This window comes from Aphidius gifuensis, linkage group LG2 (assembly GCF_014905175.1).
Source record: "Aphidius gifuensis isolate YNYX2018 linkage group LG2, ASM1490517v1, whole genome shotgun sequence".
NCBI lineage: Eukaryota > Metazoa > Arthropoda > Insecta > Hymenoptera > Braconidae > Aphidius > Aphidius gifuensis.
Genome location: NC_057789.1, coordinates 884,695 through 912,541, shown reverse-complemented (window position 1 = coordinate 912,541; position 27,847 = coordinate 884,695). Strand labels below are relative to the sequence as shown.

Genomic DNA, 27,847 nt, shown 5'->3' with positions numbered 1-27,847 from the left:
TAAAATTAAATATAAAAAAAAAAAAATTTACTGAAGATGTATAAATATAGATGTGTGTATGAGAAAGTGAAAAGGTATCACAATTAAATATCATGGTCAAAATATCCTGGACACAAATTTTTCGTTCACATTATCCCAAAATAAAATATCGTGATAAATAATTTCGAAATGAAAAAATATCCTGAAGCATAAAGAAAAATATTTTAATCATTTAAAATGTCTCAAAAATTGAAATTAAATATTAATCCAATTTTGATTCAATTTGAAATCAATTAATTTAATAATAAATCAATTCGTCGTTGTATTGGGATGACTCAATTTTATTATTTTTTAATATTTACTTTTTAAATATTTTAGGGAAATTCTAGCTTATCCTATTTTTCTAAATTAAATTTATCATTATATCGTTTTGATAAATTTTTAATGAATTTATTTGTCACTTGCAAGTGGATATTTTAGTTGTAAATTACATTTCATCTGGTCAAAATTATTCTCTATGATAAAAAGAACAGTAGTCATTGATAATTATGAGAGAGAGATAGATAGAATATGTATAAGTGTGTTAGATTATCTTTTTTTCAAAAAAAATAAAATGAATCTTATTATGTCATTTCATTATTAAAATAAAATAATATATTTCTATAATAACTAAGTATTGTTATGCAATTTAGATTATTTTCTCTCATATACAAAGATGTTTCGATATTTGAGTATATATTGCTGCATGGTTAGCCTGAAGAATATCTTGTAAATAAATAAATATAAATATGTTTCAGGAATCTCAATATTTGGCATAGACCAAGTGCTGTACATGGTCTATGCTACTATTTCGAATTAACTGATAATTGAATATAACTCTAATTTTATTCGATGGTCCCATCCACTATTCGAATATTATTAGATGATACCAACCATTCAACTCAACGGACATAGAGTCTTTGATCGGTTTTGAACTCGAGATCACAAACACAGTAGGCAGGGCTCTTGCCGATTTAACCATCAGCTCACTCGATGATATGGTAATTTTAAAAATTCATTATTATTTTTCAATGTCAATAAATTAAATTTTTTTTAACATAAATATTTTGTAATTTTCATTTCTTTTATTTTCAGTATTAATTAGATTAATATGGATTTAAATAAAGAATAATTTAAATAATATTTATCCGGTTTTACAAATATATACCTAGTCGGAAAAAAAAAAATTACAAAAGTCAAACAGATCACTACATTTTAATATGCTCGTGCTTTTTATTTTCCTTCTATTTGTGTCTAAAATAAAAGCTACATATTTTAAATTTTAATTTATCACTACTTCAATTATATATTAATATTGTCAAGCATAAACACAATCATATATAATGACCATTTAAAATGTCTCTCTAAAATTATAATAATCAAATCAAATATTGAATTTTATTTATTTTTTCCGTCAAATTTCCTTTTTTAATAATTATTTCTATATTTACCATTGCCATTTATTTATAATTATTATCCTTGCCTGATAACCTTGCAATTAGTTAATTCCTCACTTGCTACAGTGTATACTTTCATTTAGTTTATTTCGACGATGACACTTAGCCAGGTAATCAGTGAAAAAAGTGAAGAAAGACTGCATGTGAATGATTGTGAATTGAAATGTGCAAATGAAGCATGCAAAACCACATATGCGCAAAAATAAGTAAGGCATATGCAGTGTGGTGTGCCAGTTTAATCTGTAAAAAGCCGACGGGGTCAGTAAAACGAAAGGATGGGCGTTTCAGAATGGATGGTGCCGACTTTAAAATGTTTCTTTGCCTTTCGCCTGTTAATAACGTAACGAAATACTCATACATTAACACACACAGTATTAAATACAATATTATACACATAGTCCGGTTAATGTAATAAAAGAATCTTCTTGTTACCTTTCAAACAAGTCAAACAAGCACACACCGTACTTGGAAACCTTTTTTTTTTATTTTTATTTTAATTCACTGATGCACACATTTTTTTGAAATTTATCCAGATGCATTAAATTTATTTGAAATAAAATAAAATTCATAATTTATTCAAAAATAAGATAAATTATAAATAAATATAATCTTCATGACACACGGCCATAATTAATTTCATAATATTTTTTAAAAATTTAATTTGACCAGTCAATTTGAGGAAAAAAAAAAAATCTACTTATTGTTAGTGAAATTTCATTTGAAAAAAAAAATTTTATTATGACAATTTTTTTTTATTTATTGAGTTTAATATTTAAGTTGACTTATTATGGAAATTTGACCTTTTTTTTTTTTTTTTTTTTATGATGAAAATATACTTTCTTTATTTGAAGATTTTTTATGACTTTCATTGAATAATTTTTATTTATTTTATTGAATTTCGTTTTCATTGGTTCCACTTTGATGGTAGATGATAATTTTTTTTTTTATTTTGATTTTTACTTCATTAAAAAAAAAAAAACCAGACAGATAAAAATTGAAAGTGATGATAATCAAACTGATTTTACAAATGATCATTGATCAAGGTGATTGAGTTTTTTATTTTTAATTTAAAAAAATATATTTTATATATTTTAATGAGAATATATATTTTTGTCAACTTGTTTTGTAGTTTTTTTATATTTTAAATTGATTATTTTTATTTTAAAGTTTAATATAAAAATATGATGTAAAATAATAAAATCGTAATATGGATAACCGGTTGATGTAACATGTTTAATACATCTTGACACTTTCCATTTTAAATGATGAATAATAATTATCAACAATGAGATGAATTGTAAATGTAAATGACACACCTTTGATGGAATTTAGACTGTAGAATTTAGAACATGTGTTAATCAGATTCAAAACTTGGGATCATGAACTTAAATAATCACTCTATCATGCAACTACAATGAAAATTTTTTTATTTTTTTATTTAACAATAATACTTTGTAATTTATAAAGCATTTAACAATTTTTATTTTTTTATTTAGACTATATTTTCTTTTTCTTTTGACAATTGTTTAATCTATTTTATTTATTAATTTGTTGGTAATTTTTTTAACAAAGATTTGTTTGTAATTTATCATCGAAAAAATGATAATATTTTAAAGCTTGTACACTATTTAATTTATGAATTAAAATTGAATTGTTTTTATAAGAAAAAAAATAATTTAACAATTGCATTTTGGTTTAAAAAATTATTGTAATATTTTTTTTTACTTTTAAATTATTTTTATTTATTTTTTTCTATTTGTCAATTTGTTTATTTTCAAGCCAAACTTTGACATTAAATTTAACATTTAATATTCAACTAGGAAATGATATAAAAAAATTTTGAAATTCAAAATATTAAGGTCAAATAGTTGAACTTAAAAATGTTCTATTTATCCCAAATTTTAGTCTTTCTAAAACGAAAAAAAAAAAACTATAAAATTATTTTTTTTACATAATTTTGCATTTAAAAATGAATATAAAAAATATTTTCAACCAGTCGTAAAATTAAAAAAAAACTCGAAATAAATATAAAAATAAAATAAAAAAAAATATATAGCAATACATAAATATTGAGTTGATAATATTATACAATCCAATGATTTGAGAGGATACCCAAAGGCTCACCTAAAGGTCAACCGGAGAAATTAATTTTGGCAGAATCCCCATCTGTCGGACACCATAAAGAAACATCATTCACGGCAATCCAAGTTTTTGGATATACTAAAATAAAAATATTTGAAAAAAAAAATTTATCAAAAAGTGGGGACATTTAAGATGGACCATCAGAGGTATAAATACTCTGGTCATCACAACCAAAAGTATCACAATCAGTAATCATCTTTCAACAGTTTAGTCACAGCTAAAAAAAAAAAAAAAATCATCAACATGAAGTTCCTTGTAAGTACCACAATATTATAAATTAAATTAAATTTTTGTAATTTAAATGGTAAAAAATATAGACAATTAAAATATAAAAAAATTGCTGTTAATTGTGAAAATATTGATGGATTAAAATTTGCTGTTTAGCTTGTATCAATGGCAATACTTGTAGCTGTATATGCTCAACAACCACCAGTAGCAATTTTACGCCAAGCATCAGATTCATCACCAGATGGTGCATACAGTTACAATTATGAAGCTGAAAATGGAATTTCAGTTAATGAACAAGGACGACTTGGACCAGCAGGTGAAGAAGGACAAGCTGTTGTTGTACAAGGATCATACCAATATGTTGGACCAGATGGTGTTACATATGAAGTTAAATATGTTGCTGATGAAAATGGTAATTTATCAATTAAATTATATTTATTTATAATTAATTAATTCAATTTTTCTCTCTCTTTTTTTTTGTTTTAATTTATAAACAGGTTTCCAACCACAAGGAGCACATTTACCAGTTGCACCAGAAGTACCAGAAGCAATCCAAAGATCAATTCAATTCAACGCAGCACATCCAGAACCTGAACAACGCAATCAACAACAATACAGACGTTTTTAAATTAATCAAATCATTGTAAACTTGCCATATGTATAGATGTTATGAACTATTATTTGATCTCAATAAAAATTTAGATTTTAAATTTTAAAAATTATTTGGCTTTTATTTTTTACATTTCTATAATCATTTATTTATTTATTTATTATCTATCATTTTTTCTTTGAGTTATAAAATTCACAATTATCTAATAGCTTTAAAAAAAATTTAAAAAAAAAATATACATTCAATAAATAAAAAGGATGAGACATTGGCCAATTGGATTCAATAAAAATGAAAAAAAATATGACATATTAATACAATAAATTAATAACAATTTTAATCATGATAGTTAACTCGTAGGTGAAAATAAAAATGATGGAATATACCATCCCACTCGATAAATTTTTTTTCTAATAAATTATTAAACAATAGAAATAATTCAAGAGATGAAAAAAAAAAAAAAAAATTTAAATACCTTGTAAATTACGCATATAAATTTATAAATTGTGGATATATATTTAAAATTGTACCATCAACCAACAAAGCCAACAAAGAATGCTGAAAATATAAATAATAAATAAAATTGCAATAAAGCATTATTAACAGTGTGAATAAAATAAGAAAAAATAATAAACGAGATATGTACAGTACGCCTACAATGAGCGTATCATATATACACAATTTGAATATCAAGAACTCAATAGGTCAAACCCATGGAAATATAAAAATATATAAACATAAAAAAAAAACACATCAATGACGATTAGAGTCATCATGATAAATATAAATTTATATTTTAATAGAGTACAAATAATAAATAAATAAAAATATTAGATTCACATTTACCCTAAAGATATCTCTCACACGTTCTATATTTTATTTTTTATTATTAACAAATGACATAATTAAAAATAAAAAAATAAACGAAAGTTCTTGATAAAAGGGCAAACGATAATTATAATTGTGCTATCTCAAATTATTGCAAATAAAATTACATATTTTATTGGCAATTAGATGATGATCATAGAAAAAAATAAATAGAAAAAAATATTTATAATTTTTATAAATAATTTAAAATAAATAATACCAATTAATTTGTGTAAATATTTTTATTAATAAATATAAATTGTATTTATAATTTTTAATAAATTTATAAATTATTTGATGGAAGGGATTGATGGAATAAATATCAGGGATTATTTAATATTTGATGATTAATTAATGAGGCTACATGTTACTCCTCACCCTCCGCAAAAATGAAATTAATATATTTTTTTTTTTTATGTCAAGGCATCTTGGCATCTTGGCAGTATTTGATATATTTATTCTGATGGGTTGTGTACATTTAAATTTGGGTTACATGGACCATGAATTTGACTCACCATTCACCTGAAACCGGACATGAATTAGGTACAGATAAAAAGAAAAAAAATTTAAATAACAATCTCTCTTTAAATTTTTAAAAAGAGAGGATAAATAAAATACACTTGTGTTGAAAATCCATCCTTAATCAATCTAAAGATTTTTTATTTTTTTATATAAAATTTACGTAAAACATGAATAAATATATATAAAAAAAAAAAGGACATTGAATGAATCAGTACTTGATATCGAGCACAATCGTACATGTTTAAAATTAACAATAAATTTTTTTTTTATATTTGAATTTTTTTTTTTATTTTGACCTCGGTTATTCTCATGTAAAAACACAATGGTCTTATCAATCGCATGAATCTTTACTTCATTAACATCCTCAGCATCGGCTTCTTCCTTCATACAATAACCAATTTGTTTATTTTTATTTTTTTTTATTATTGTTGTTGTTATTGAGTACACTGATGTAATAAATATCTTTAGCAAATTGTATCAGATTTTTATAAATATATTTTAATGTCTCAATTAACATTTATGAAATTATTTATTGCGTTAAATTGAGCTTTATTGTTTGTTGATATTATTACTTGGTTTTTTTTTTATTTGTATTGAAATTAATATGAGGATTAAATTTCATGGTTGAAATGAACGCAACAATAATTGCTTGGTTGAATCATCTTGAAATTAAATATCCTGCGAAATAATTTATATGTAATAATTTTGGTTCAATTCGAAATTAATTGATTTGATAATCAATCAATTAGTCATTGTATTTTAATGACTCAATTTTATTATTTTTTAATATTTACTTTTTGAATATTTTATAGGGAAACTTTAGCTTATCCTATTTTTCTAAATTGAATTTATTATTATATTATCGTTGTGATAAATTTTTAATGAATTTATTTTTCACTTGCAAGTGAATATTTTAATTGTAAATTATTTTTAACGTTTATATTTTTAAGTTAAATATTAACGTCATGTAATTATTTATAAATAATTATTTTTCTAACATTTCAAATGTGTTTTTTTTTTCGTTTCAGCTGGTCAAAATTATTCTTTTTTTATAAAAAAAAACAGTTGTCATCGATAATTATGAGAGAGAGATAGATAGAATATGTGTAAGTGTGTTAGATTATCTTTTTTTCAAAAAAAATAAGTATCAGGAATTTGAGGCAAATATTTCCTGGCGTAGACCAAGTGGGTTGTTCACGTGGTCTATGCTAGATTATATTTGCCTCCAAACACCACCAAACCGAATACATCTTCAAAGGTATACTATACATCTGAACATATACCTGAATCTATATCAGAATTTTTGAGCGAAAATTATCCGAATTTGTGGTGGTATGTGAACTCGAGACCTCAAACACTGTAGGCAGGGCTCTTGCCGACTTAACCATCAGCTCACTCGATGATCTATTTATTACAAAAAACAGCCTAGAATTAAAAATTAGTTTATTACTTAATATTATTGTTTTTTTATTTTTCAACATTGATATTTTTGATTACATTATTTTTTTAAATTTATCATTATTATTTTTTATATTAAATATTCTATATTTATCATACCTTTGATTTGACATTATATAGAAATTATGTTTTTTTTTAATTGAATTTATTATTTTATCGTTTTGATAAATTTTTAATGAATTTATATTTCACTTGCAAGTGGATATTTTAATTGTAAATTATTTTTAACGTTGATAGTTTTAAGTAAAATATTATTATTTTTCTAACATTTAAAATGTTTTTTTTTTTTTTTTTCGTTTCATCTGGTCAAAATTATTCTCTATTTTAAAAAGAACAGTTGTCATCGATAATTATGAGAGAAAGATAGATAGAATATGTTCAAGTGTGTTAGATTATCTTTTTAGTTTTTTTCAAAAAAAAAATAAAATAAAGGTTTCAGGAATTTGAGGCAAATATTTCCTGGCATAGACCAAGTGCGTTGTTCACGTGGTCTATGCTAGAATATATTTGCCTGCAACACCGTTTTCAGCCGCAACTAATAAATATTAATGCACAAAACATCTAACAAGTTGGACCGTTAAAAGTACTATATCAAAACTCCTCACAAACTGTATTGAACTCGAGACCACAAGCACTGTAGGCAAGGCTCTTGCCAACTTGACCATCAGCTCACTCGATGTTCTATAGATTATAAAAAATAGCCTAGAACTAAAAATTAGTTACTTAATATCATTGTTGCTTTATTTTTCAACATTAATATTTTTGATTACATGATTTTTTTTAATTTATCATTATTATTTTTCAATGTCAATAAATTTTATTTTTTTTTACATTAATATTTTGTAATTTTTTATTTATTTTATTTTCAGTATTTGTAATTAATTAGATTAATGGCGATTTAAATGAAGAATAATTTAAATAATTTTTATCCGGTTTTACAAATATATAGTTGAAAAAAAAAAAAAATTACAAAAGTCAAACAGTTACAACATTTTACTAAAATTATAATAATCAAATCAAATATTGCATTTTATTAATTTTTTTTCGTCAAATTTACTTGGCTCATATTTCTTGGATAAATTTAAAAAACAATCAATTAGTATAATATTTCTTTGATATCATTATTTCAACTTCAATTTGACTATTACTTACCTTTCAAAACATTGATAAATTTTCGATTATACATTCTATCCAAATGAATTTATAAATTTCACTTTTAAAAATTTCCACCAACGTTTTTAAAATTTTCCCCTCGCTAAATTAACTTATCATCGAGAAAATTGTGACCAGGATATTGACTAATGTAATTTAACATTTTTAATTTAAATTTTTTTTATCATAATAGTTTTCATGTATGTGTGTGTGTGTATGGTGAAAGGAAATCACGCCCCTTAACGATGATCCATAACAGATTGAATAATGTAACGTGACGATTAAAATGAAGGGGTTTACCAATAGAAACAATAAAAAAAAAAAAGTACTCAATTGGTAATGGACAATATATTTTTTTCTCGATATAAACAAGACTCTAAACAGACAATGACTATAACTTATGACATCCAAGTATGACTTTTTATGATCCAACATAAATAATAAAAAAAAAAAAGAATAAAACTTAAAAAACAAAATTAAAAAGAGATTTGAATACACAGAAGACAGTGGATACTTGAATAGACATATACAAAGTAGACAATTGCTATTTGAAAAATCCCCTACTCCAGGAATCCAAGATTCATTTTGGTTTATAATACTATGGGCGTATACAATGTGTGTTACCATATTGCAATATGTACTTGTGCATACATTGCATATAAGTTTATCCCCTCTATTACTTAATATTTATAATAATGTATATCTACATACAAGACGTAATGAAAATTCAAGAAGGAAGAACCAAGTGTAGGGTCCAACCAAGTTGGTATATATTCAGACAACAAATCTCACTCAGGAATACTTGATACTCGATATCAGCAAAGTTTAAGTCGATCATTTTTATCTCCTTGATTTTTATTCAATCATGAAGATCATCGTGAGTGTTTATTTATTTATTCTATTTATTAATTGTGCTACATTATTTATAAATTCATTTTAAATATTAAATATTTTTAATTATATTTTTAGTGAACGTTTGTATTAATTTTTATTAACCTTTTTTTAATTAATTTATGCAGATTGCATTTTTGGGACTGATGACTGTTGTCCATGCTCAATATAGATATCCTTACAATCAAGAATATTACGGACGAAGAGTTGCGATTTTGCGACAAAATCAAAATCAAGATATTGATGGTTCCTATGCATTCAGGTAAAAACTATAATAATTATTAAAATAACCAACTAATAAAATAAATTTAATTATTTAAAAATGGTAATTAAAATTATTTATTAAAAGAAATTATAAACTTTATATTGCCTGAGGTATTTAAAAATTGATTGATCATTAAATTATGCAATCTGATGATAAAAAAAAAAATATAAAAATCATGTTTAAATAATTAACAAGTAATTAAGTATGATTAAATGATACAATGAATCAATTGGCATGCTACTGGTGTCATTTAAAATATTGAATACATGATCAAATAAATTGTCATCGATAAAAGTAAAAGCTTTCAAATACGCGCGACTCTAACACTCGTTATCTTAATACAATGATTTATCTTTACACAATATTAATTTCCACATAAATAAAATTTACAAATGTTATTTTATAAACAATGACATTATTTTTCAATTAATTTAACTGACAAGCAAATTACTGAGAAACATGTGTAAAACATCATAAAAAAATGAGAGAAAAAATCATCAATAAATTTATTTTTTATGTATAAATTAAAATTGAAAAGAATATATATAAAAATTATTTTAATAGGAAAGATTGGTGGTTAAAAAAAGAAGGATTTTTAAAATAATAAAAAAATAACTGTGGGTCTGGTGGATGAATAAATATTCAAGTGTGGGATAATTAGTTTTGATGTTAATCACGTGCACATAGTCACACCGTCATAAAAATTATTGCGCAATTTAAAAAAAAATAAAAATTATAATTACAATTAAAATACAAACTCAAGTAATCCATATTTTTATTTGCAAAATATATAAATACATATTAACATGTAGAAAAAAATTTTATGAAAAATATTTTTCATTTGAAAATTTAATTTACGTGACCTACATTTTAAAAAATATTTAAAATATTAACAAATCACTTTGTCATTAAGTTAATAATAATTTTTTCTCTAATGATTAATTATTTAAAAAAAAAAAAAATTTTATATAATTAAAAAAAAAATGAGAAATTCCTTTAGAATTTTAATTGTTAATTTTTTTGAAATAAAAATTAATCAGGTAATTTTTTTTATTTATTATTTTTAATTGTTTAATTACGTGGGAGTAATGATAATGATGTTGATGATGATTATTATAATAATTATTGTTGTTTTGTATATGTTGTAATTAGCTATGATACTGAGAATGGAATTAGCGTGGCTGAACAAGGTACTCCAACAATTGGACCAAGTGGACCTGCTGAAATTGTACGTGGACAATATAGTTATACAGCACCAGATGGTACACCAATTGTTGTTCAATATACTGCTGGTCCAGATGGTTTTCAAGCAAGTGGAAATCATCTTCCAACTCCTCCACCAGTAAATATTATTTATTTTATTATTTGTTTATTTATTTTAGCTATTGGAATTTATTATTTATTTATTTGATTATTTACTCATTTAGTTTGGTGGTTAGTTAATGATTTATTTATTGATCTATAGATCTAAATTTTTTTTTTTTTTCATTTGCTTATTTATTTATCAATTTAGCTAGTTGGATTTTTGGATTTTTTATCTATTTATTTATCAATTATTTTATTTATCTATTTAATTATTAATTTATTTATTTTATATTATTTAAATTTTACTGTAGAAAATTGCTAGAAAATCAAAAATATATTTACTAAATTTTTTTTTTTTTTTGTAATTCTAAATTGAAAAATCTTCATCTAAATTAAAAATTAAAAAATAATTATCATAAGGCTTTGATAATACACCTGAACAAACAACAAAAAACCAAAAAAATAAAATAATTATAATTAATTTACACCATACGTTTTTTCTATTAAAAAAAAAAAAGAAAAATTGTAAATTATTTCGCAGATAAATAGATCAACAATTAGTCAAAAAATATAATTACAAATACATTTAAATTATATCAACAACATAATTACAATTCTAAAAAAAAAAATATACATATTTTTTTCAGATTCCAGTTGCAATTCAAAGAGCCTTGGCTCATAACGCCGCACATCCGGAGGAAGAGGAACCATACAACAGAAGATACTACGGTCTCAATAAATAAATTTATTTAATCAAAAAAAATTTTTTTCATTAATACAAAATATGAAAGAATTTAAAAGCTATATACATTTTTTTTTATTTTCAATATACGCATTAGTTGGACCACGCCATTCAGAATATTAATTTCCGTTGTAATATTATGTTTTTTTTTTTTTTAAGATAATTGATTTGATAGTTTACTGATTGATCAATCATTTTAAACGTAACATGTCGACGACTTTTATTTTTCAATTGATATGTGATTACTCTCGATTATGCATTAATAATTAATTAATTTTTTTTAATACTAATTCTTCCTGATTGTACACTACTATCAATTTTCGCTTTTATATTTCTTTCTCTTTTATTTTTTTACGCGATAATAGCTTTTTCGCTATGACGACTTATTTGCATAATCAATTTTATAAACAATCATCTGAGTACATTGATATGTACACTTAACTTACCATACATATAAATTAATTGTTTTTTTTTTTTTATATAGTATTAATATGTCGTTTTGGCATGTGTAATGTTACATCAATTATTTGATAATATTTTCTATTTAACGCTGATTGATTGAGGTAATTTAATCTGGAAATATTTAATTTTTATTGGTGATATTACACATGCTTATAATTATGTTATTAAATAAAAATAATATTGTTTTTTTTTTTGTAATTAATTATATATTTTTTATTTTTGAAATAAATATTGTCTTAATGTTATTGTTGTGTTGGTTTATTTATTTATTTATTTACTGTTATGTGGCTGATGAAAGTAGTCTCTTATGGTAAATCGAATGGAGAGATCGCAAATTTTCCTAGTTCCGAATTTATTTAATTGACAACAAATGCAAAGCTGAAAAATTCTGAAAATTTGAGAATATATAGTACAAAATCCCCTGAATATTATCCGCACTGTAAAAAAAAATTTCTGCAAAATAGAAATTTTTGTCTAGGAATTATATTATGAATTTTCAACCAAAACTTCGGTTATTAAAAAAATAAATTTTAAAAATCAATCTTTTATGATACAGTAGATGGAGCGGACACACATTTTTTTTTTTTTGAAGAATAAACGACAATAAATATTTTTTTTTTTTATTATAAAAATTAAAATTTTTGTTGTTGTCGTAGTTCTTTAAATCACAAATAGAAAAAATTAAAAAAAAAAAAAGACAAGTGTCTTGTCAAGTCATCAGGACCACCTTTGATTTAAAAATAGAAAAAAAAAAATTCAGGTTTTTACATTGAGATGTTAATTAATAAAAAAAATTTGTCAATAATAAAAAAATTATTAAATTTATGCGGAGAAGAATAAAACAACATTTTTTAACAGATGAATGATAATTTTTTTCAGTCAAAAAATAACAAAAAAAATTAAATAAACATTTTGAGAGAATAATAGAAAAATAAATAATATTTTTATTGTTTGGACACTATTAATTTAATATTGCGTATCAAAAAAATAAATTTTAGAAAAATATTTACTACAAATTTTAACAATGACCTCTATCCGAAACATTGGAGGGTATTTGAACAGCCTTGATCAAATAATAATTATATTTTTTCTTGTATTTCCATGAAGAATGAAAATAATATAAACAATAAAATTAATCAGTTTGATTGTCAATCTTTTCTATAATGAGCTAGAAAAAAAAAAGAAACAAGCGTTAGAAAATTAGATGATCATTAGATGTATCAAGTTTATAAATATTTTTAACGATTTTCACTTGAAAAATTTTTTAAAATTGATTATTTTTCTTCTATTATAATTTCAAAGAAACTATTTGATGTAAAAAATATCGAAAAAAAATAATTAATTTGCTTGAAATAATATTGAATTAATTTAATTTGATAAATAAAAATATTAATTTTGTTATAAAAAGCATTTAAATTAATTGTTTATTAATGTAAAATATATATTTTAAAATTTTATTATACCCAAATGTAAAATTTATTAAATTAAAATAATATTTGATGAAAAAAAAAATAATTTTCTCAGTGTAAATTGTTGCAACTACCTGGCTGATAAAACAATGACAATAAAAAATTTATTATTAATTTTATAATGCAATAATAAAAGCTTTATTTTAGTTATAAAAAAATTATTTTTTGTTATTTAATAATTCACAGTTACCATTTGTACTGCTCAAAACAATATTCGATATTCAATGATTAATCATCATCAATAAGAAAATTCAAATAATCGCGATGCACTCTCGACATTTTACTCTTTATTTTTTAATCTTTTTATAAACAAATAAAATAATAAAAATTCAAGACAAACGATGTTGTATTTAATTTTTCAAACTTCATCACAAAAGGCACTTGACATACCAGTATCATTCTGTAATCCATCAAGCTGTTGTTACATGAATAACTGAAATATTTCAACAAAAAAAAATATCATTATTCATTAGCCCCGCCTTCACAACTACTGAATACCTTTTCCATTTTCAATATTATTTAATCAATATAATTATTTAACCTTATTTATTAAATTTTCAAATTCTTCAACATCATCATTATAAATATTTTAATATAATTTTTTTTCCTATTTATTTACGCAAATCAACAATGAACAATATCTTTTTCTTTTTCCTTTATTTTTATTTTAGAAATACATAATAATTGATACGATAATTATCGGTTAGTTTATACCTCAAGGTTCATCATGAAAATTACAATTGACGTCTATTACTAAAATTAATTGATCCTTCAATCAATAACCTTCTCACAATTTATAAAAGTAAATTAATTAAAATAAAAATAATTATTAGAAAAATAGCCTGTCAATTGAGCAATAAAAATAATAAAATACAAATATTAATTTAACGATATACATATTATTTAAATGACAGATAATAACTGTCATTAAATTACGATCATCAAAATAATCAATACAAAAATTACACCATGAAATCAAGTCATAATTGTCAGTGTAATAATAATTTTAATAAAATTACGAGACAAGTTATATTTTACTTAAAAATAACTCGAACTGTATGACCTTTATTTTATGATAAAATTGTCGTCTCACATTTTCCATTGGCAATTTGTTTAAATAAAAAAATATAAATTGAAAATAAACATATGTTATTACACTCGTTTACCAACATGTTTATCAATAAAAAAAAAAAAAAAATATTCATCTATATTTTATAAATCGAAATCAATAAAATATTTAAAAAATGTAAATTTTTTTTTTTCTCGTGAATGGTAAATAAAATATTAAAAAATATTAAATAGTAATAATAATAATAGATAATAGTGAATTGTGAATCCTCGCATAACTTAACATGTCAAAAATGAACTTCATATATATTTTCTATTGTGAGAATGTTAATATAAATAATAGACAAGATGTATAAATATTTGTTGTAATAAACAAGTGGATAATAATTATAATGAATAAATAATAAAAAAAAATAAATAAGAGTAGCAATTACTTGAAATGGCTTATGTTTAACTTGTAAATGTTGAAGATACATTAAATTGAAAATATAATTGAGACTCCTCATGATTATTACACACACATTTATAAAATTTAAATTTAGATATTTATCGATTATTACAAAATACACGGAGTAATTATAATTGAATAAATTGATTAATTGTTTTTTATAATTATTATATGTTATTTAATTAATTTTGATTTTATAATTATTATCGAATTTTTCAAGTTTTAATTTATTCTTCTTCTTATTTCGTTTTGAATATTTTTCATTCTCAACTTTCGCCTAGACGTGTCGAAACTGAGAGTGTTATGCTCGGTCGATCTCAATTTGTAAAAATAACGCATCAACATTTTACGATAAATTATCGATATAATTTTATATAAAAAATAAAAATTTTTTAAACTATAAATATTATTTTTCTATTTTAAAATTATTTATTTATTTTTTCTGGGTGGGATTTATAACACTTTTTTATGTTTCGAATTTTAGAAAATGATGAATGACCATTTCATTCAATAATCACACTGACCTTATAAAAAAAATATAAATTATTTGATTTAAAAAATAAAAAAAATTCAATGTTATGTAAAAAAATATATTAAATCAAAAAAGAATATTCGCCTACGTATTTTTTGAAAAAAAAAAAAAAAAAAACATTCTTTTGATATAAAGTCATGCTTAATGTCAATGTAACAAAGACAATATATACAAATAATTGTGTCATTAAAATAATAAATCAAAAAGAAGCTTTAAAAATGAAAAAAAAAATGAAAATAAAAGCAACTAATTTAAGTGATCTCCTGTCATGATGATTTCCTTGAAGCAATTAATATTTAAACACTAGATAAATAAATAATAAAAAAAAAAAATATAAAAGTACTTGTTTAGTGTGTACTGACAAGCAAAATATGAGACATGTGTCAATAGGCTAAAGAGAAAGATGAAAAAAAAGGTGAGAGAGTAAGAGAGAGATAAGAAAATATAAAAAAAAAAAGGTTAATATCTGGTGGGATATATTATAGAAGTAGAAGATATGATACCTCCTGACCGATACCTTTTTCCGCAAGGCAACACCTTCACCACCACCACCACCACCACCATGATTACTACCACCATCACTGATCATTACTGATCATCCACAATGCATTTACCAATACAAATAAAAATAGAAGATGATGATGTTGATGACGACAACAAGATGATGAAGAAGAAGAACAAGAAAAATAATAAAAAGTAGGGATACAAATATCAGCTTGATTTTTTGTATAAATTGATGCAGCAAAGTGTCTTAGACATGCAGATACAATCTGACTGAATTGTCTTGAACAAGTCTACAGTCAATATTATCATCATGAAATTTTTAGTGAGTTTAATTTAATATTTTATATTTATTTAATAATTTAATTTAGCTATTGTGCAGTATTATGGATTATAAATTGAGTGAATTATAAAATTTCAATTTTATTTACAGATTGTAACTGTTTTCCTTATTGGAACAACTGTTGCCCAATTTGGTGCACCAGCTTATAGAGGTGGTTTCCGTCGTCCAACAACAACACCTCAATATCAACAGCCACAATATCAACCACAACAACCCCAATATCAACCAGAAAATCAATACAGGCAAGTAATTTAATCAATCAATCAATTGAAGAATTATATATTGATGAAATATTAATAATAATTTTTTCATATTACAGAACAAACATTGGACCACAAATTGCAATTCGTAGCCAAACACAAGATTCATCACCAGATGGTTCTTACAATTATGCATATGAAACTGAAAATGGAATTTCAGTATCTGAAGAAGGTAGTCCAAAAGCTGCTGGACCAGAAGGACCAGCTGAAACTGTACGTGGAAGATTCCAGTATACAGCACCTGATGGTACCCCAATTATTGTTGAATATTATGCTGATGAAACTGGCTTCCATCCATCTGGAGCACATCTTCCAACACCACCACCGGTTTGTAGAAATTCATCACAATTAAAACACTAATATTTTTAATTAAATTTTTAAACATTTTTATTATTTTAAATAGATACCAGAAGCTATTGCTCGTGCTGTTGCATCATTACCACCAAGCAATGAAGGGCAATATGTTGAAGAACCAATTAATCGTAATCAATACAATCAGAACCAAAATAATTACCGAAGATTTTAATTATGAAAATTTATAAAAATACTTAATCATTTTTATAAATTCATAAGCCTATAAGAAGAAGTTATTAATATTATTTTGTTTTTTAAAAAAAAAAATTGTTTTTATTAGAAAAATGTGTATTATTTTTTGATACTGTGTTTTATATACATACATATTAATTATTGTAATTAATTTTGCTTTGTAAATGACCTGTACATTAATTAATTGAATATATTTGATTTATTTGGAAAATTAAAATAACATTTTATAATTATTTATTTATCCTTTCACTAAATAATAATCAACAAATGATTCATCAAAGTGTTCACAGTGAAACAGATGATATTTAAATGCATTGTTGAGTTTATAAATTATTTATTTATATTTTTTTAATCAATGATTATGATCTTTTAAAAATAATTAAATAATATGATGCTGTTGATAAAATGGAAAAATAAAAATCAAGATATAAACTTATAGTCTAGACTATTTTATAATTATTATATTTTTGAATGAATTACTTTGATGATTAATTAATTAATTTGCCAAATATAAAGTTTATGAATAATTGCATAATTCAATGGATAAATATAAAGGTCAAATGATGAAATTAAATATGAATTGATAATTATTATTACATAGCTTGGGCAAAATTAAAAAGATGAAAAAGAAGTATCTACTTTTACCTAGTTTCATAATATATTTTTGGAAATTTTTTTATGTTATTTTAATCGATAATTATTGACTGTGTGGATTGAGAATGATTTATTATTTTTTTAGTTAAATGATAAAAGGTAAAAAAAATTTTTTTTAAATAATATATCGAACAGTTTAGTTAAAAATTATTGTTATATTACGTTGTTTTACGGTCGGGTCATCCATTGGCACTTGTGATTAACCGATGATGATGATTTTGCTTTCCAACTCAAGCCAATTATCCAAATAACATTCGTGCAAAAGTGCAACAGACTCGAGCATCACGTTCTTTGTGAATTTATCTAACGTGTTTATGTTATTAAATAATATATATAATAAATATTTTTTTTTTTTACAATTATAATTAAGTTTCCAAAATGTCAGTTGTATTATTTATTTATTTATATGAATCATAATTTATTGAAAATATTATTAATAAAAAAATGATTATGAAATTAAAATAAATTAAAAATTTATCTTTTGATTAAAATAGATTTTAATTTGAATAATTTTTTGTAAAAATAAATGGCCAAGTTAATAAATAATTAAATAAATAAATAAAAAAATAAAACAATAAAGAAATAGATTAATAATTGAATGTATAAATAAATAAAAAAAAAGATTAAATTATTGGTTAATTAGTAAATTAATAATTCAATGATTAATTAAATAAATCGAGAAAAAAAAATATAAAATTTTATTAAATTTTAATTAAAATGATAATCAGAAAAAAAATTAAATTGAATTATGAAATTATAGAAAATAAAAATGTTTTTTTTTTTAATTATTTTTAATTACATAATATTGGAACAATTCTGGAGGATGTGCTAATGGCATTTGCATATGTATATTATTTTTAAAAATATAAGATATTTGTAATTCGAAATATTATTTTTGTTATTATTCTGGACAACGATGTAAATGTCAGTATAGCGTAACATGAATTTTAAAACTGACACAGAGTCTCCTCCTTCTTTTTTCTATTCATAAAAAAAAAAAAAATATTAAATTCATGTGTCTGTTTTTTAAATGTAAATTTTTTTTGCATAAAAAAAATAAAATTATAACGTAAAAATCAACATTATGGAACCAAAGAACAATCGAATTTTGTAAGATTAATTGACTTTTTTTTTTTTTTATCAAAACTTTAATCAAGTTTAAATTTATTTTACATTGATGTCTTAATTATTACCCCCGAATAAAAATCTCGAAAATATTTTTGATTAATTTATTAACTCTCAATGCAAATTAAAAACAAATAAATAAACAAAAATCTACAGCTAATAGTGAAAGTATTCTATACGCAGCCCTTGAATGTTTCTTTAAAAAAAAAAAAAAAATTACATTTCATTCATCAAATTGATTAGCCAATATCATGCTGCTTATTTTATATTTTTAGAAATAATTTAATTTTTTTAAACAGTTAAAGAGTATGAGAAAAATAAAAAAAACAACAGTTGAAATAATAAAGATGGACAGTTGCATTTGTAACTGACATTTGAGGAAAAAAAAAATCATTATTGCATTATCATCACCATCATCTGGCCTTTGTCTAAGCATGTGTTATAAAACAATGAAACACTCTTGATTATTTTAACCGAATTAATATAAATATTATCATTTTCATTGGATATTATTTATACAATTATTTTTATAACTAATAAATTTAAAAATAAATTTTTTTTTATCATAAATTTCATTTCTTTCAAATAATTTTTTGATAAATTTTTTCTACTATTAAAAAAAAAATTACTACAGTCAATATTAGCTAGTTTTAAAATAAAAGTTATTAATTCCGACAATTATGAAAAAAAAATTTTTTTACTCCCGAATTTGTATTTTTTTTTTCAAATTTAAAATTACAATTTTTTTTGGCGCTTTAAGTAGAAAGTTGCTATACCGACCGAGTTATTAAATTGAGTTACGTCCACTGCTCAAAGAAGCGCTAGTTTCGTTTAAAAAATCATTCGTAATCATTCGTAAAAAATTGTAAAAAAAATTTTGCTTGTAATGGAGACATAACCTCATGAATGCTCATGAATATTCCAGTCAAGCTTCGGTTTTTTGTCAAATAAATTAAACAATATTATTTAGAAAATATTGTTTATAAAATGCCGGACCATTTAGGAGGTGATATGCGAAAGATCAAAGAGGAGGAAAAAGAAGAAAAAGAAATTAAATGTAAGTCTTCTATAGAAAAATCTAAAATTGTATTTTAAAAGAAATCTAATCGAAAATTTGTCTTTGTCACTTGTCCAACACAATTCCATCTGTCATTGTGATAAATTTTAATAATCTTAATAATTTTTTACAGCCCTTGATGATGGAGATATTGCATTATTAAAAACTTATGTAAGTAAATAATGAAAAAAAAAAATTGAGTAAAATATAATAATGAATTTGTGTTTATTAATTTAACAAAGGGACAAGGACAATACACAACAAGTATAAAAGCTGTAGAGGAAGGTATACAAACAGTTATGAAAAGAGTCAATGAAATAACTGGTATCAAAGAATCAGATACTGGTTTAGCACCACCAGCATTATGGGATCTTGCTGCTGATAAACAAACATTACAAAATGAACAGCCATTACAAGTTGCAAGATGTACTAAAATAATAAATGCCGATTCAGATGATCCAAAATATATTATAAATGTTAAACAATTTGCAAAATTTGTTGTTGATTTGGCTGATTCAGTTGCACCAACTGATATTGAAGAAGGTATGCGTGTTGGTGTTGATCGTAATAAATATCAAATACATATTCCATTACCACCAAAAATTGATGCAACTGTAACAATGATGCAAGTTGAAGAAAAACCAGATGTTACATATAGTGATGTTGGTGGATGTAAAGAACAAATTGAAAAACTTCGTGAAGTTGTTGAAACACCACTTTTACATGTAAATATTTTTTATTTTTATTAATTTTTTCAAATGATCTGTTAATGTTGTTTTATTTGGGTAATTTGTTATTTATATTTTTATAGCCTGAAAAATTTGTAAATCTTGGTATTGAACCACCAAAAGGTGTACTATTATTTGGACCACCAGGTACTGGTAAAACACTATGTGCTCGTGCTGTTGCAAATCGTACTGATGCATGTTTCATTCGTGTTATTGGATCTGAGCTGGTACAAAAATATGTTGGTGAAGGAGCAAGAATGGTTCGTGAATTATTTGAAATGGCTAGAAGTAAAAAAGCTTGTTTAATATTTTTTGATGAAATTGATGCTATTGGTGGTGCTCGTTTTGATGATGGAGCTGGTGGTGATAATGAAGTTCAACGTACAATGTTGGAATTGATTAATCAACTTGATGGGTAAATAATTTCAACTTTAATTAGACAAATTTAATCACAATAATTTAATTAATTAAAAACTTTAAATTAATCATACATTTTTCCACTTTTTCTCGTCAATTTAATATTTATTTTTAACAATTATTTAATTAAAAATAACATTATCTAAATGTGGCATAAAATAAGAGTAAAAATTTGATATTTTTAGAAATTTTTAATTAGTAATTTCGAGTCAAGAGTTGAATAATTAAAAAATAAATTTTTTAAATTTACTAGGTTTGATCCACGAGGTAACATCAAAGTGTTGATGGCAACAAATAGACCAGACACATTGGATCCAGCTTTAATGAGACCTGGACGTCTTGATAGAAAAGTTGAATTTGGATTACCAGATCTTGAGGGAAGAACACATATATTTAAAATTCATGCAAGATCAATGAGTGTAGAACGTGACATTAGATTTGAATTATTAGCACGTTTATGTCCAAATAGTACTGGTGCTGAAATACGATCAGTTTGTACTGAAGCTGGTATGTATGCTATACGTGCAAGACGTAAAGTTGCTACTGAAAAAGATTTTCTTGATGCTGTTAGCAAAGTTATTAAATCTTATGCTAAATTTTCAGCAACACCTAAATATATGACTTACAATTAAATATTAAAAATTAATAATACATTTTTTTTTTCTTTTTTTTTCGTTTTTTATTATTAATTAATGATTTTTCATTTTATGGAAAAATATATATCCCAATTTTCATTCTGTATTAATCAATTTGAGAAATATTATTAAAAACTTTTAAAATAAAGTAAAAAAAAAAAAGTAACAAGTGTTTTTTAAAATTATTTTTCATTTTCATTGGAAATAAATTCGAGTCTTATTGGTGATGGGTACCGGTTGGTTATGAGTGACACAGAAATTGGTAATTTGTTTTTTAATTTTAACGTGTAGGCTCTTGTTAACTGTAGAAAAAAATAATTTAAATTAGTATTTTATATTTTTGTTAGGAGAATTTTGTTCTATGGAATTTTAATTACCCTGAGTAGAAAAATATGCATTATTTGCTCGACGAGTCTTTTAGCAAGGCAAGATCTTGGTCCATGGCTAAATGGTAAAACTGCAAATCCATTTATACTTTTACTATTCGAGTCTGAATTGTCCTTTAACCATCTGTCTGGTTTAAATTTATTTGGCTCAGTAAAATATTTTTCCAGACGAGAAATAACTTGATTTTGTGTTAAAACATTTGTCTGGAATAAAAACATAAATTACAATCATCAAAATTATTATTACAATCATCAAATATTAAAAAAACAATTACCCCAGCTGGCACAAAATATCCATTGATGATTGTATCATGTTTTAATATTTTATCAATACCACTTTGTATTGGATTCAGACGAAAAGTTTCCTTAACAGTGGCTTTTGTATATTTAGCATTTTTAAGAATTTCAACAGTCATATGATCATCCAGCTGTGGAATCAAAGCTTCAGCTTCTTGCTGAATTTTTTCCTGCACATTTTCATTCTTTGCAATGTGAAAAAGTGAGTAGGTCGTGACATATGACGTCTGAAATATTACAAATAAAATTATACAATCTCAATTATATTTAAATAACAATTTAATAATTAATTACTGAATTTATTCCAGCGATAATAGTATCAGAAGCCATTGCAATGATATCTTGAATATCCAAACTTTCATCTCTCAAATAATTTTCAATCAAACATCCACTATTATAATCTGGATTTTCATTTATCTCTTTCAATTTTTTATCAATCATTTCAACTGCAAATCTAAAAGACAATCAATTAATTTATCAAATTGTTCAATTGGAATTTAAAATTATCATACTCTTTTATAATATTTTGTGTCTTCTTTAGTTTTTTATACAGAGGAGTATCAAAATATTTCCATAGCTGAAAACCAGTGTTCAATGACATCATGACTTTACTACCATCATGTGTTGCTTCGATTAATTTTGATGTTATTGAATTTTTATCATTTATTTCTTCACTTGAAAAACTATCAAGAGAAACGTCAAATGCAACGAGGCACATTACTAAAAAATAAACAAAACAACAAGTTATTCGTTTATTTAAAAAAAATATATATATTTTTTCAAGTTGTTATTGTTTTTTTTAAGAAAACAAAAACAAGTTTTATTTATACCTTCGAGATAAAAACGAGATAGCAAAGGAGAGACATCGTCATATTTATTTTTTCCACACAATTCTATAAATTGATTGACGACTTTATCAATTTTATCAATGTAATAAACAATATCTTGTGGTTTACTTAATTTTTTTTGTAATTTTTTACGTAGTTTTGACCATTCCTCGTCATTTCTATTGTTGGAAAATAAATAGCTTTGTTAAAATATATTTTTGACAATAATTTAGCAGATAAAAATTATTTAAAAAAATAATAATTACTCAAGTAGAACACCACCTGATTTAAATACAGCACTATTGTCTTTTCTGTATTTACCAATTGCAGCAACACTATTACTATGATTTGGAATTTTTCCAAATTCACTTTGATAAACATGGGCAATATCTTCTGGTCTAAATAATGATACTCTTTTAACTCCTGGTACGACTTCTTCACAAACAATTGATCCATATTTTTCGTATTTTTTTCTTTCAGATTTGTGTACGTTTTTACTAAAACTATATTCACCTGAAAAATTATTTTTTTTAATAGATTTATTGTTCTAATAATTTGATTAATAATTTTAGTAAATAACTTAACTATCAATGGAAAATATTTATAAAGTGTGCCAATGAATGGTAAAGCCTTTGGTCCAGGAATTTCTTCGAAAGGCTTGACTTTTAAATTACTGCTTGTATAAAATCGATAAATAATTAAATTGATTTTTTTTTTATAATTGTAAACAAACATTTTGAATTTAAAAATTACACTTGTTATTTGTTTAATAATTTTAGTTAATTGAGAAATAATTAAATGAAGATTTAATGTTTTTTTTTAACACTTTGTTGGATATTTTTTTAACAAGTGAATGACTGGGCAGATTGGATGATGAAATGACGCTAGAAAAATAAATAAACAGACAACACACCAGACTTTTAGATAGTTGAATGTTTTTTAGGAAAAATTTAGGTATCTATTATTGTAGTCAGAGAGGGGGATAGGTTCCAGCTGGCATTAGATTTCTCTATCGGTTGCAGCTGACCTCACGCGTGTGACATAAAATTCTCGTAACTTTAAAAATTAATAACTCATCAACAAATTAAGATTTAAAAAAAAAATTTTAACCCCATACTCTTCAATATATCTAGTATTGTCTGTCAAATTTTTATAATATTTCGCCGATTAGTTAAGTCGTAGCAAGCAAAAATAAAATAAGTACACACAATAGTGTCTTTTTAACGTCGATTTTTCTTGTCAGTTTTTAAATTGTTAAAGAATAAACAAGTCAATTTTCAGACTTTAATTTTTTTACACTATTTAGAGAATTTAATTTCCTACAATTTGAATCATTTTGGAAAAAAATCGGTTAATATTAAAGTTATGAAAAAATATAAATAAACATCAATTAAAAACGAATATATATTGTCGAGTCAGAAACTACAAATAAACATAAGTCAATTAAATATTCATTAAAATATAATAAAATTCAAGAAATATATTTATTTTTTGGTATATAAAATTATGATTATTGGTTATAAGGTGTGAATTGAATATTAATAGGTGAAGTGGGTTTGTTGATGGGAAGAGAATCAAACTCCAATGATTGACCTTTCCATTCCAATTTATAAGCTCTCACAATCTGTTAAAAATAAAACCCAAAATTATTAACAACAAACAAACAAGAATACGGAAAAAAAAAAAAATTATAATATACTTTTAATAGAGTCATTTGCGAATTTTGTTCAGCAAGTCTTCTTGAAATACAAGACCTAGATCCATGTCCAAATGGCAACACCAAATATGGATGTAAATTTTGAGCTTTATCAACACTATCTCTCATCCACCTCTCAGGTTTAAATTCATCTGGATCAGAAAAATATTTTTCAAACCTTGATATAACTTGATTTTGTGTAACAGCATTTGTCTAGAAAAAAAAATAAAAATATTTAAATCATTTAAATTTGATGAACAATTAAATTAAAAAATAACAAATGATTCATCAGTTACTCCAGCTGGTATGGTGTATCCACTGAGGACAATATCACTTGTTAATATTCTACCAACACCAATTGCAATTGGATTCATCCTGTATGTCTCTTTTATAACAGCTTTCATGTATGTTGCATCACGAAGAGTTGCAGATGTCACAGCATCATCTAGACTCGGAATCAATCTCACAGCTTCTTCATGAAGCTTTTGTTGAACTTGTTCATTATTTGACAAGTGGTACAGAGCAAATGCTAGACTATATGCTGACTAAAATACAAATGATATCTATCAGTTTTTAATTATCGAAATGCCAATTTTAAATTATTATTTTTTTTGTTATTTACTGTGTCGATTCCAGCAAGGAGCATGTCACAGGCCATTCCAACAATATCCTTGAAATCTAGATTATCATTTTTTAAATATATTTCAAGAAGAGACTTTTCACTGTCATCTTGATTTTCTTTAATTTTTTTCATTTTACTTTCTACCATTTCAACTGCAATTCTTTGAAAAAAAATTAATTTAAATTTCTTTTTTTATTTATCAAATCATGTGGAGTAAAATTAACAGTAAAAAATATAAATTAAATTTTTTCTTTCAATTAAGATAAAAATGTATTGTTAATTTTACTCCAAAATTTTTTAAAATAAATTATAAATTAACAAACTTTTCCATAAAATTTTGACTTTTACAAAATTTTTTATAAAGTGGTGTATCAAAATAACGCCAAAGTCTTGGTCCATTATCCAAAGAAAGAATTAAACTATTTGATATTAATGTTGCCTCAATTAATTTTGATGTTGTTGAACAATCATTCATTTCATTTGGCGAAAAACTATTCATTGATGCATCAAATACAACGAGACATGTAACTAGATCAAAATAAAAATAAACAAAAAAATTATTAGCATAAAATTTATCATCTAATCATTAGAAATATTAATAGAAAAAAAAAATAATTGTTTGTAATTACGTTCCAGGGATAGACGATGTAGTAGAGGCATCAAATTATTAGTTGATTTTGTTCCACATAATTTTACAAAATCATTTATAGATTTATCAATTTTGTCAATGTAAGTCATAATATTTTGTGGTTTACTTAATGCTTTTTGAAATTCTCTTCTTAGTCTAGACCATTCTTCTCCATTACTATAAATAAAATTCAATTTATTTTATTAATTAACAAATAATTTTTCATGTTATGTGATGATTATTATTACGTTGGCAATAAACCTCCAGATTTATAAACATTTTTACGATCTTTTCTGTATTTAAGAAGAGCAAGATGACTTCTTCTTTCTGGATTTTGTTTATTTTCATTTTTAAATATTTCAGCAATATCATCTGGTTCAAATATCCATACAGTAAATTCACCAGGTACTATTTCTTCTCTTACAATCGATCCATATTTATTGTACTTTTTAATTCCAGTTTTTGGTAATTTTTTAAAGCTATATTCACCTAATTATTTTCAATGTAAAAAATAAATATAAATTTGTATTTTTATAAATTATTTATTTATTCATTTATTACCTATTATTGGGAGATATTTATACAGTGTTCCAATAATTGGTAGAGATTTTGGTCCTGGTATTTTATCAAATGATTTTGGCGGTGTAGAACCGGTTGTTAAATTTCGATAAATAATTTTCATGTAATTTTTACAACGTGGATACATTTTATTTATTTAAAAAAAAAATTTAATAAACACAAATGAGTTGAGTTATTTTTAAATTGTTATTTAGTATTTTTATGAATTAAAAATTATACGAGCATGCAGTTTCGATTCACTGTGTTAACTGAAGCCGCGAAACTTGAGGCACATGTTTTGTGAGACTTCAGGTCGAAATAAAAATAATAAGAATAAAAAATCAACTAGTTTTATGTCTCAGGTAGAAAAAAAATTCAACGACGATGTTTATCTCTTGTAGAATTTTAAAATACCTTCTTTTGTATTCTATGATACTTTTATTTTCTATTTTTAAATATATTTTTTCCATCAAATTTTATTTTATATAATAATTTTTTTATTCACTTATAAATAAAATTGTTATCTATTTTTTTCATGAAGAAAAAAACAATTTAGAGATAAATATTTTGCTGCTGATAAATGTCAACTAAATTTATAAATATAAAAATTAAAATTAATTTTTTAGTTTCATCTAAAATTAGTTTATGTTTAATTAATTAAAAAATTTTTTTTTTCAATTTTTTTTCTTTATTTTAAGTTGAAATATAAAATGTAATTAAAATTACTAATTTTTTTTTTTTTTTCTGTCTAATGTTTGTCAGTTTTATGCCCAATAAATTCAATAGAAATTAAATTTTTTTGTTTCGATATAGAAAATAAACTTTAAACAAGAAAAAAAAATTCAAATTTAATTTTTTTTTAAACAGTAATTAATTTAAAGTGAAGGGTACTCTAAAAAAAAGGGTACTTTCCTGTAAAATTAATTTTTATTTA

The 27,847-nt window shown here is 23.3% G+C and overlaps 6 protein-coding genes across 6 annotated transcripts; 4 read left to right on the top strand and 2 right to left on the bottom strand.

Moving 5' to 3' along the window:
* The first annotated feature begins 3,763 nt into the window (after window positions 1–3,763).
* LOC122848160 (cuticle protein CP14.6-like) lies at window positions 3,764–4,567 on the top strand. Its single transcript, XM_044146025.1, has 3 exons — window positions 3,764–3,872; window positions 4,002–4,257; window positions 4,343–4,567. Exons 1-3 carry the CDS (start codon window positions 3,861–3,863, stop codon window positions 4,471–4,473), a joined length of 399 nt encoding a protein of 132 aa, XP_044001960.1. The 5' UTR covers window positions 3,764–3,860; the 3' UTR covers window positions 4,474–4,567.
* A 4,626-nt stretch (window positions 4,568–9,193) lies between these two features.
* On the top strand, window positions 9,194–12,366 carry LOC122848159 (endocuticle structural glycoprotein SgAbd-1-like). Its single transcript, XM_044146024.1, has 4 exons — window positions 9,194–9,328; window positions 9,471–9,604; window positions 10,760–10,949; window positions 11,560–12,366. The coding sequence occupies exons 1-4, from the start codon at window positions 9,317–9,319 to the stop codon at window positions 11,653–11,655; spliced, it is 432 nt and encodes a 143-aa protein (XP_044001959.1). The 5' UTR covers window positions 9,194–9,316; the 3' UTR covers window positions 11,656–12,366.
* A 3,969-nt stretch (window positions 12,367–16,335) lies between these two features.
* On the top strand, window positions 16,336–17,505 carry LOC122848158 (endocuticle structural glycoprotein SgAbd-2-like). The gene is made up of 4 exons (XM_044146023.1): window positions 16,336–16,459; window positions 16,568–16,719; window positions 16,797–17,064; window positions 17,141–17,505. Exons 1-4 carry the CDS (start codon window positions 16,448–16,450, stop codon window positions 17,261–17,263), a joined length of 555 nt encoding a protein of 184 aa, XP_044001958.1. The 5' UTR covers window positions 16,336–16,447; the 3' UTR covers window positions 17,264–17,505.
* A 2,320-nt stretch (window positions 17,506–19,825) lies between these two features.
* Window positions 19,826–22,069, top strand: LOC122848155 (26S proteasome regulatory subunit 7). The gene is made up of 5 exons (XM_044146018.1): window positions 19,826–20,119; window positions 20,253–20,290; window positions 20,362–20,844; window positions 20,931–21,262; window positions 21,518–22,069. The coding sequence occupies exons 1-5, from the start codon at window positions 20,050–20,052 to the stop codon at window positions 21,894–21,896; spliced, it is 1,302 nt and encodes a 433-aa protein (XP_044001953.1). The 5' UTR covers window positions 19,826–20,049; the 3' UTR covers window positions 21,897–22,069.
* Window positions 22,004–23,950, bottom strand: LOC122848157 (cytochrome P450 302a1, mitochondrial-like; the record flags this gene model as incomplete). The annotated part of the gene is made up of 7 exons (XM_044146021.1): window positions 22,004–22,201; window positions 22,277–22,489; window positions 22,561–22,809; window positions 22,877–23,036; window positions 23,095–23,302; window positions 23,413–23,588; window positions 23,676–23,950. Coding segments are annotated over 7 exons (1,401 nt in total), but the record flags the coding sequence as incomplete, so codon positions are not given.
* A 223-nt stretch (window positions 23,951–24,173) lies between these two features.
* On the bottom strand, window positions 24,174–27,290 carry LOC122848153 (cytochrome P450 302a1, mitochondrial-like). The gene is made up of 8 exons (XM_044146017.1): window positions 26,917–27,290; window positions 26,604–26,844; window positions 26,357–26,532; window positions 26,051–26,255; window positions 25,728–25,887; window positions 25,402–25,650; window positions 25,109–25,318; window positions 24,174–25,033 (listed from the first exon to the last, which is right to left on the bottom strand). Exons 1-8 carry the CDS (start codon window positions 27,059–27,061, stop codon window positions 24,920–24,922), a joined length of 1,500 nt encoding a protein of 499 aa, XP_044001952.1. The 5' UTR covers window positions 27,062–27,290; the 3' UTR covers window positions 24,174–24,919.
* Between the last annotated feature and the right edge of the window lie 557 nt (window positions 27,291–27,847).

Coding starts and splice junctions, on each gene's coding strand:
- LOC122848158 (XM_044146023.1), top strand. Junction 16,720..16,796: donor CAACCAGAAAATCAATACAG/GCAAGTAATTTA, acceptor TTCATATTACAG/AACAAACATTGGACCACAAA. Junction 17,065..17,140: donor ATCTTCCAACACCACCACCG/GTTTGTAGAAAT, acceptor TATTTTAAATAG/ATACCAGAAGCTATTGCTCG.
- LOC122848153 (XM_044146017.1), bottom strand. CDS start 27,061: ATGTATCCACGTTGTAAAAATTACATGAAAATTATTTATCGAAATTTA. Junction 26,845..26,916: donor TAAATATCTCCCAATAATAG/GTAATAAATGAA, acceptor GAAAATAATTAG/GTGAATATAGCTTTAAAAAA. Junction 25,034..25,108: donor CGCAAATGACTCTATTAAAA/GTATATTATAAT, acceptor TATTTTTAACAG/ATTGTGAGAGCTTATAAATT.
- LOC122848160 (XM_044146025.1), top strand. Junction 4,258..4,342: donor ATATGTTGCTGATGAAAATG/GTAATTTATCAA, acceptor ATTTATAAACAG/GTTTCCAACCACAAGGAGCA.
- LOC122848155 (XM_044146018.1), top strand. CDS start 20,050: ATGCCGGACCATTTAGGAGGTGATATGCGAAAGATCAAAGAGGAGGAA. Junction 20,291..20,361: donor TTGCATTATTAAAAACTTAT/GTAAGTAAATAA, acceptor AATTTAACAAAG/GGACAAGGACAATACACAAC. Junction 21,263..21,517: donor TTGATTAATCAACTTGATGG/GTAAATAATTTC, acceptor TAAATTTACTAG/GTTTGATCCACGAGGTAACA.
- LOC122848159 (XM_044146024.1), top strand. Junction 9,605..10,759: donor GATGGTTCCTATGCATTCAG/GTAAAAACTATA, acceptor TGTTGTAATTAG/CTATGATACTGAGAATGGAA. Junction 10,950..11,559: donor ATCTTCCAACTCCTCCACCA/GTAAATATTATT, acceptor TATTTTTTTCAG/ATTCCAGTTGCAATTCAAAG.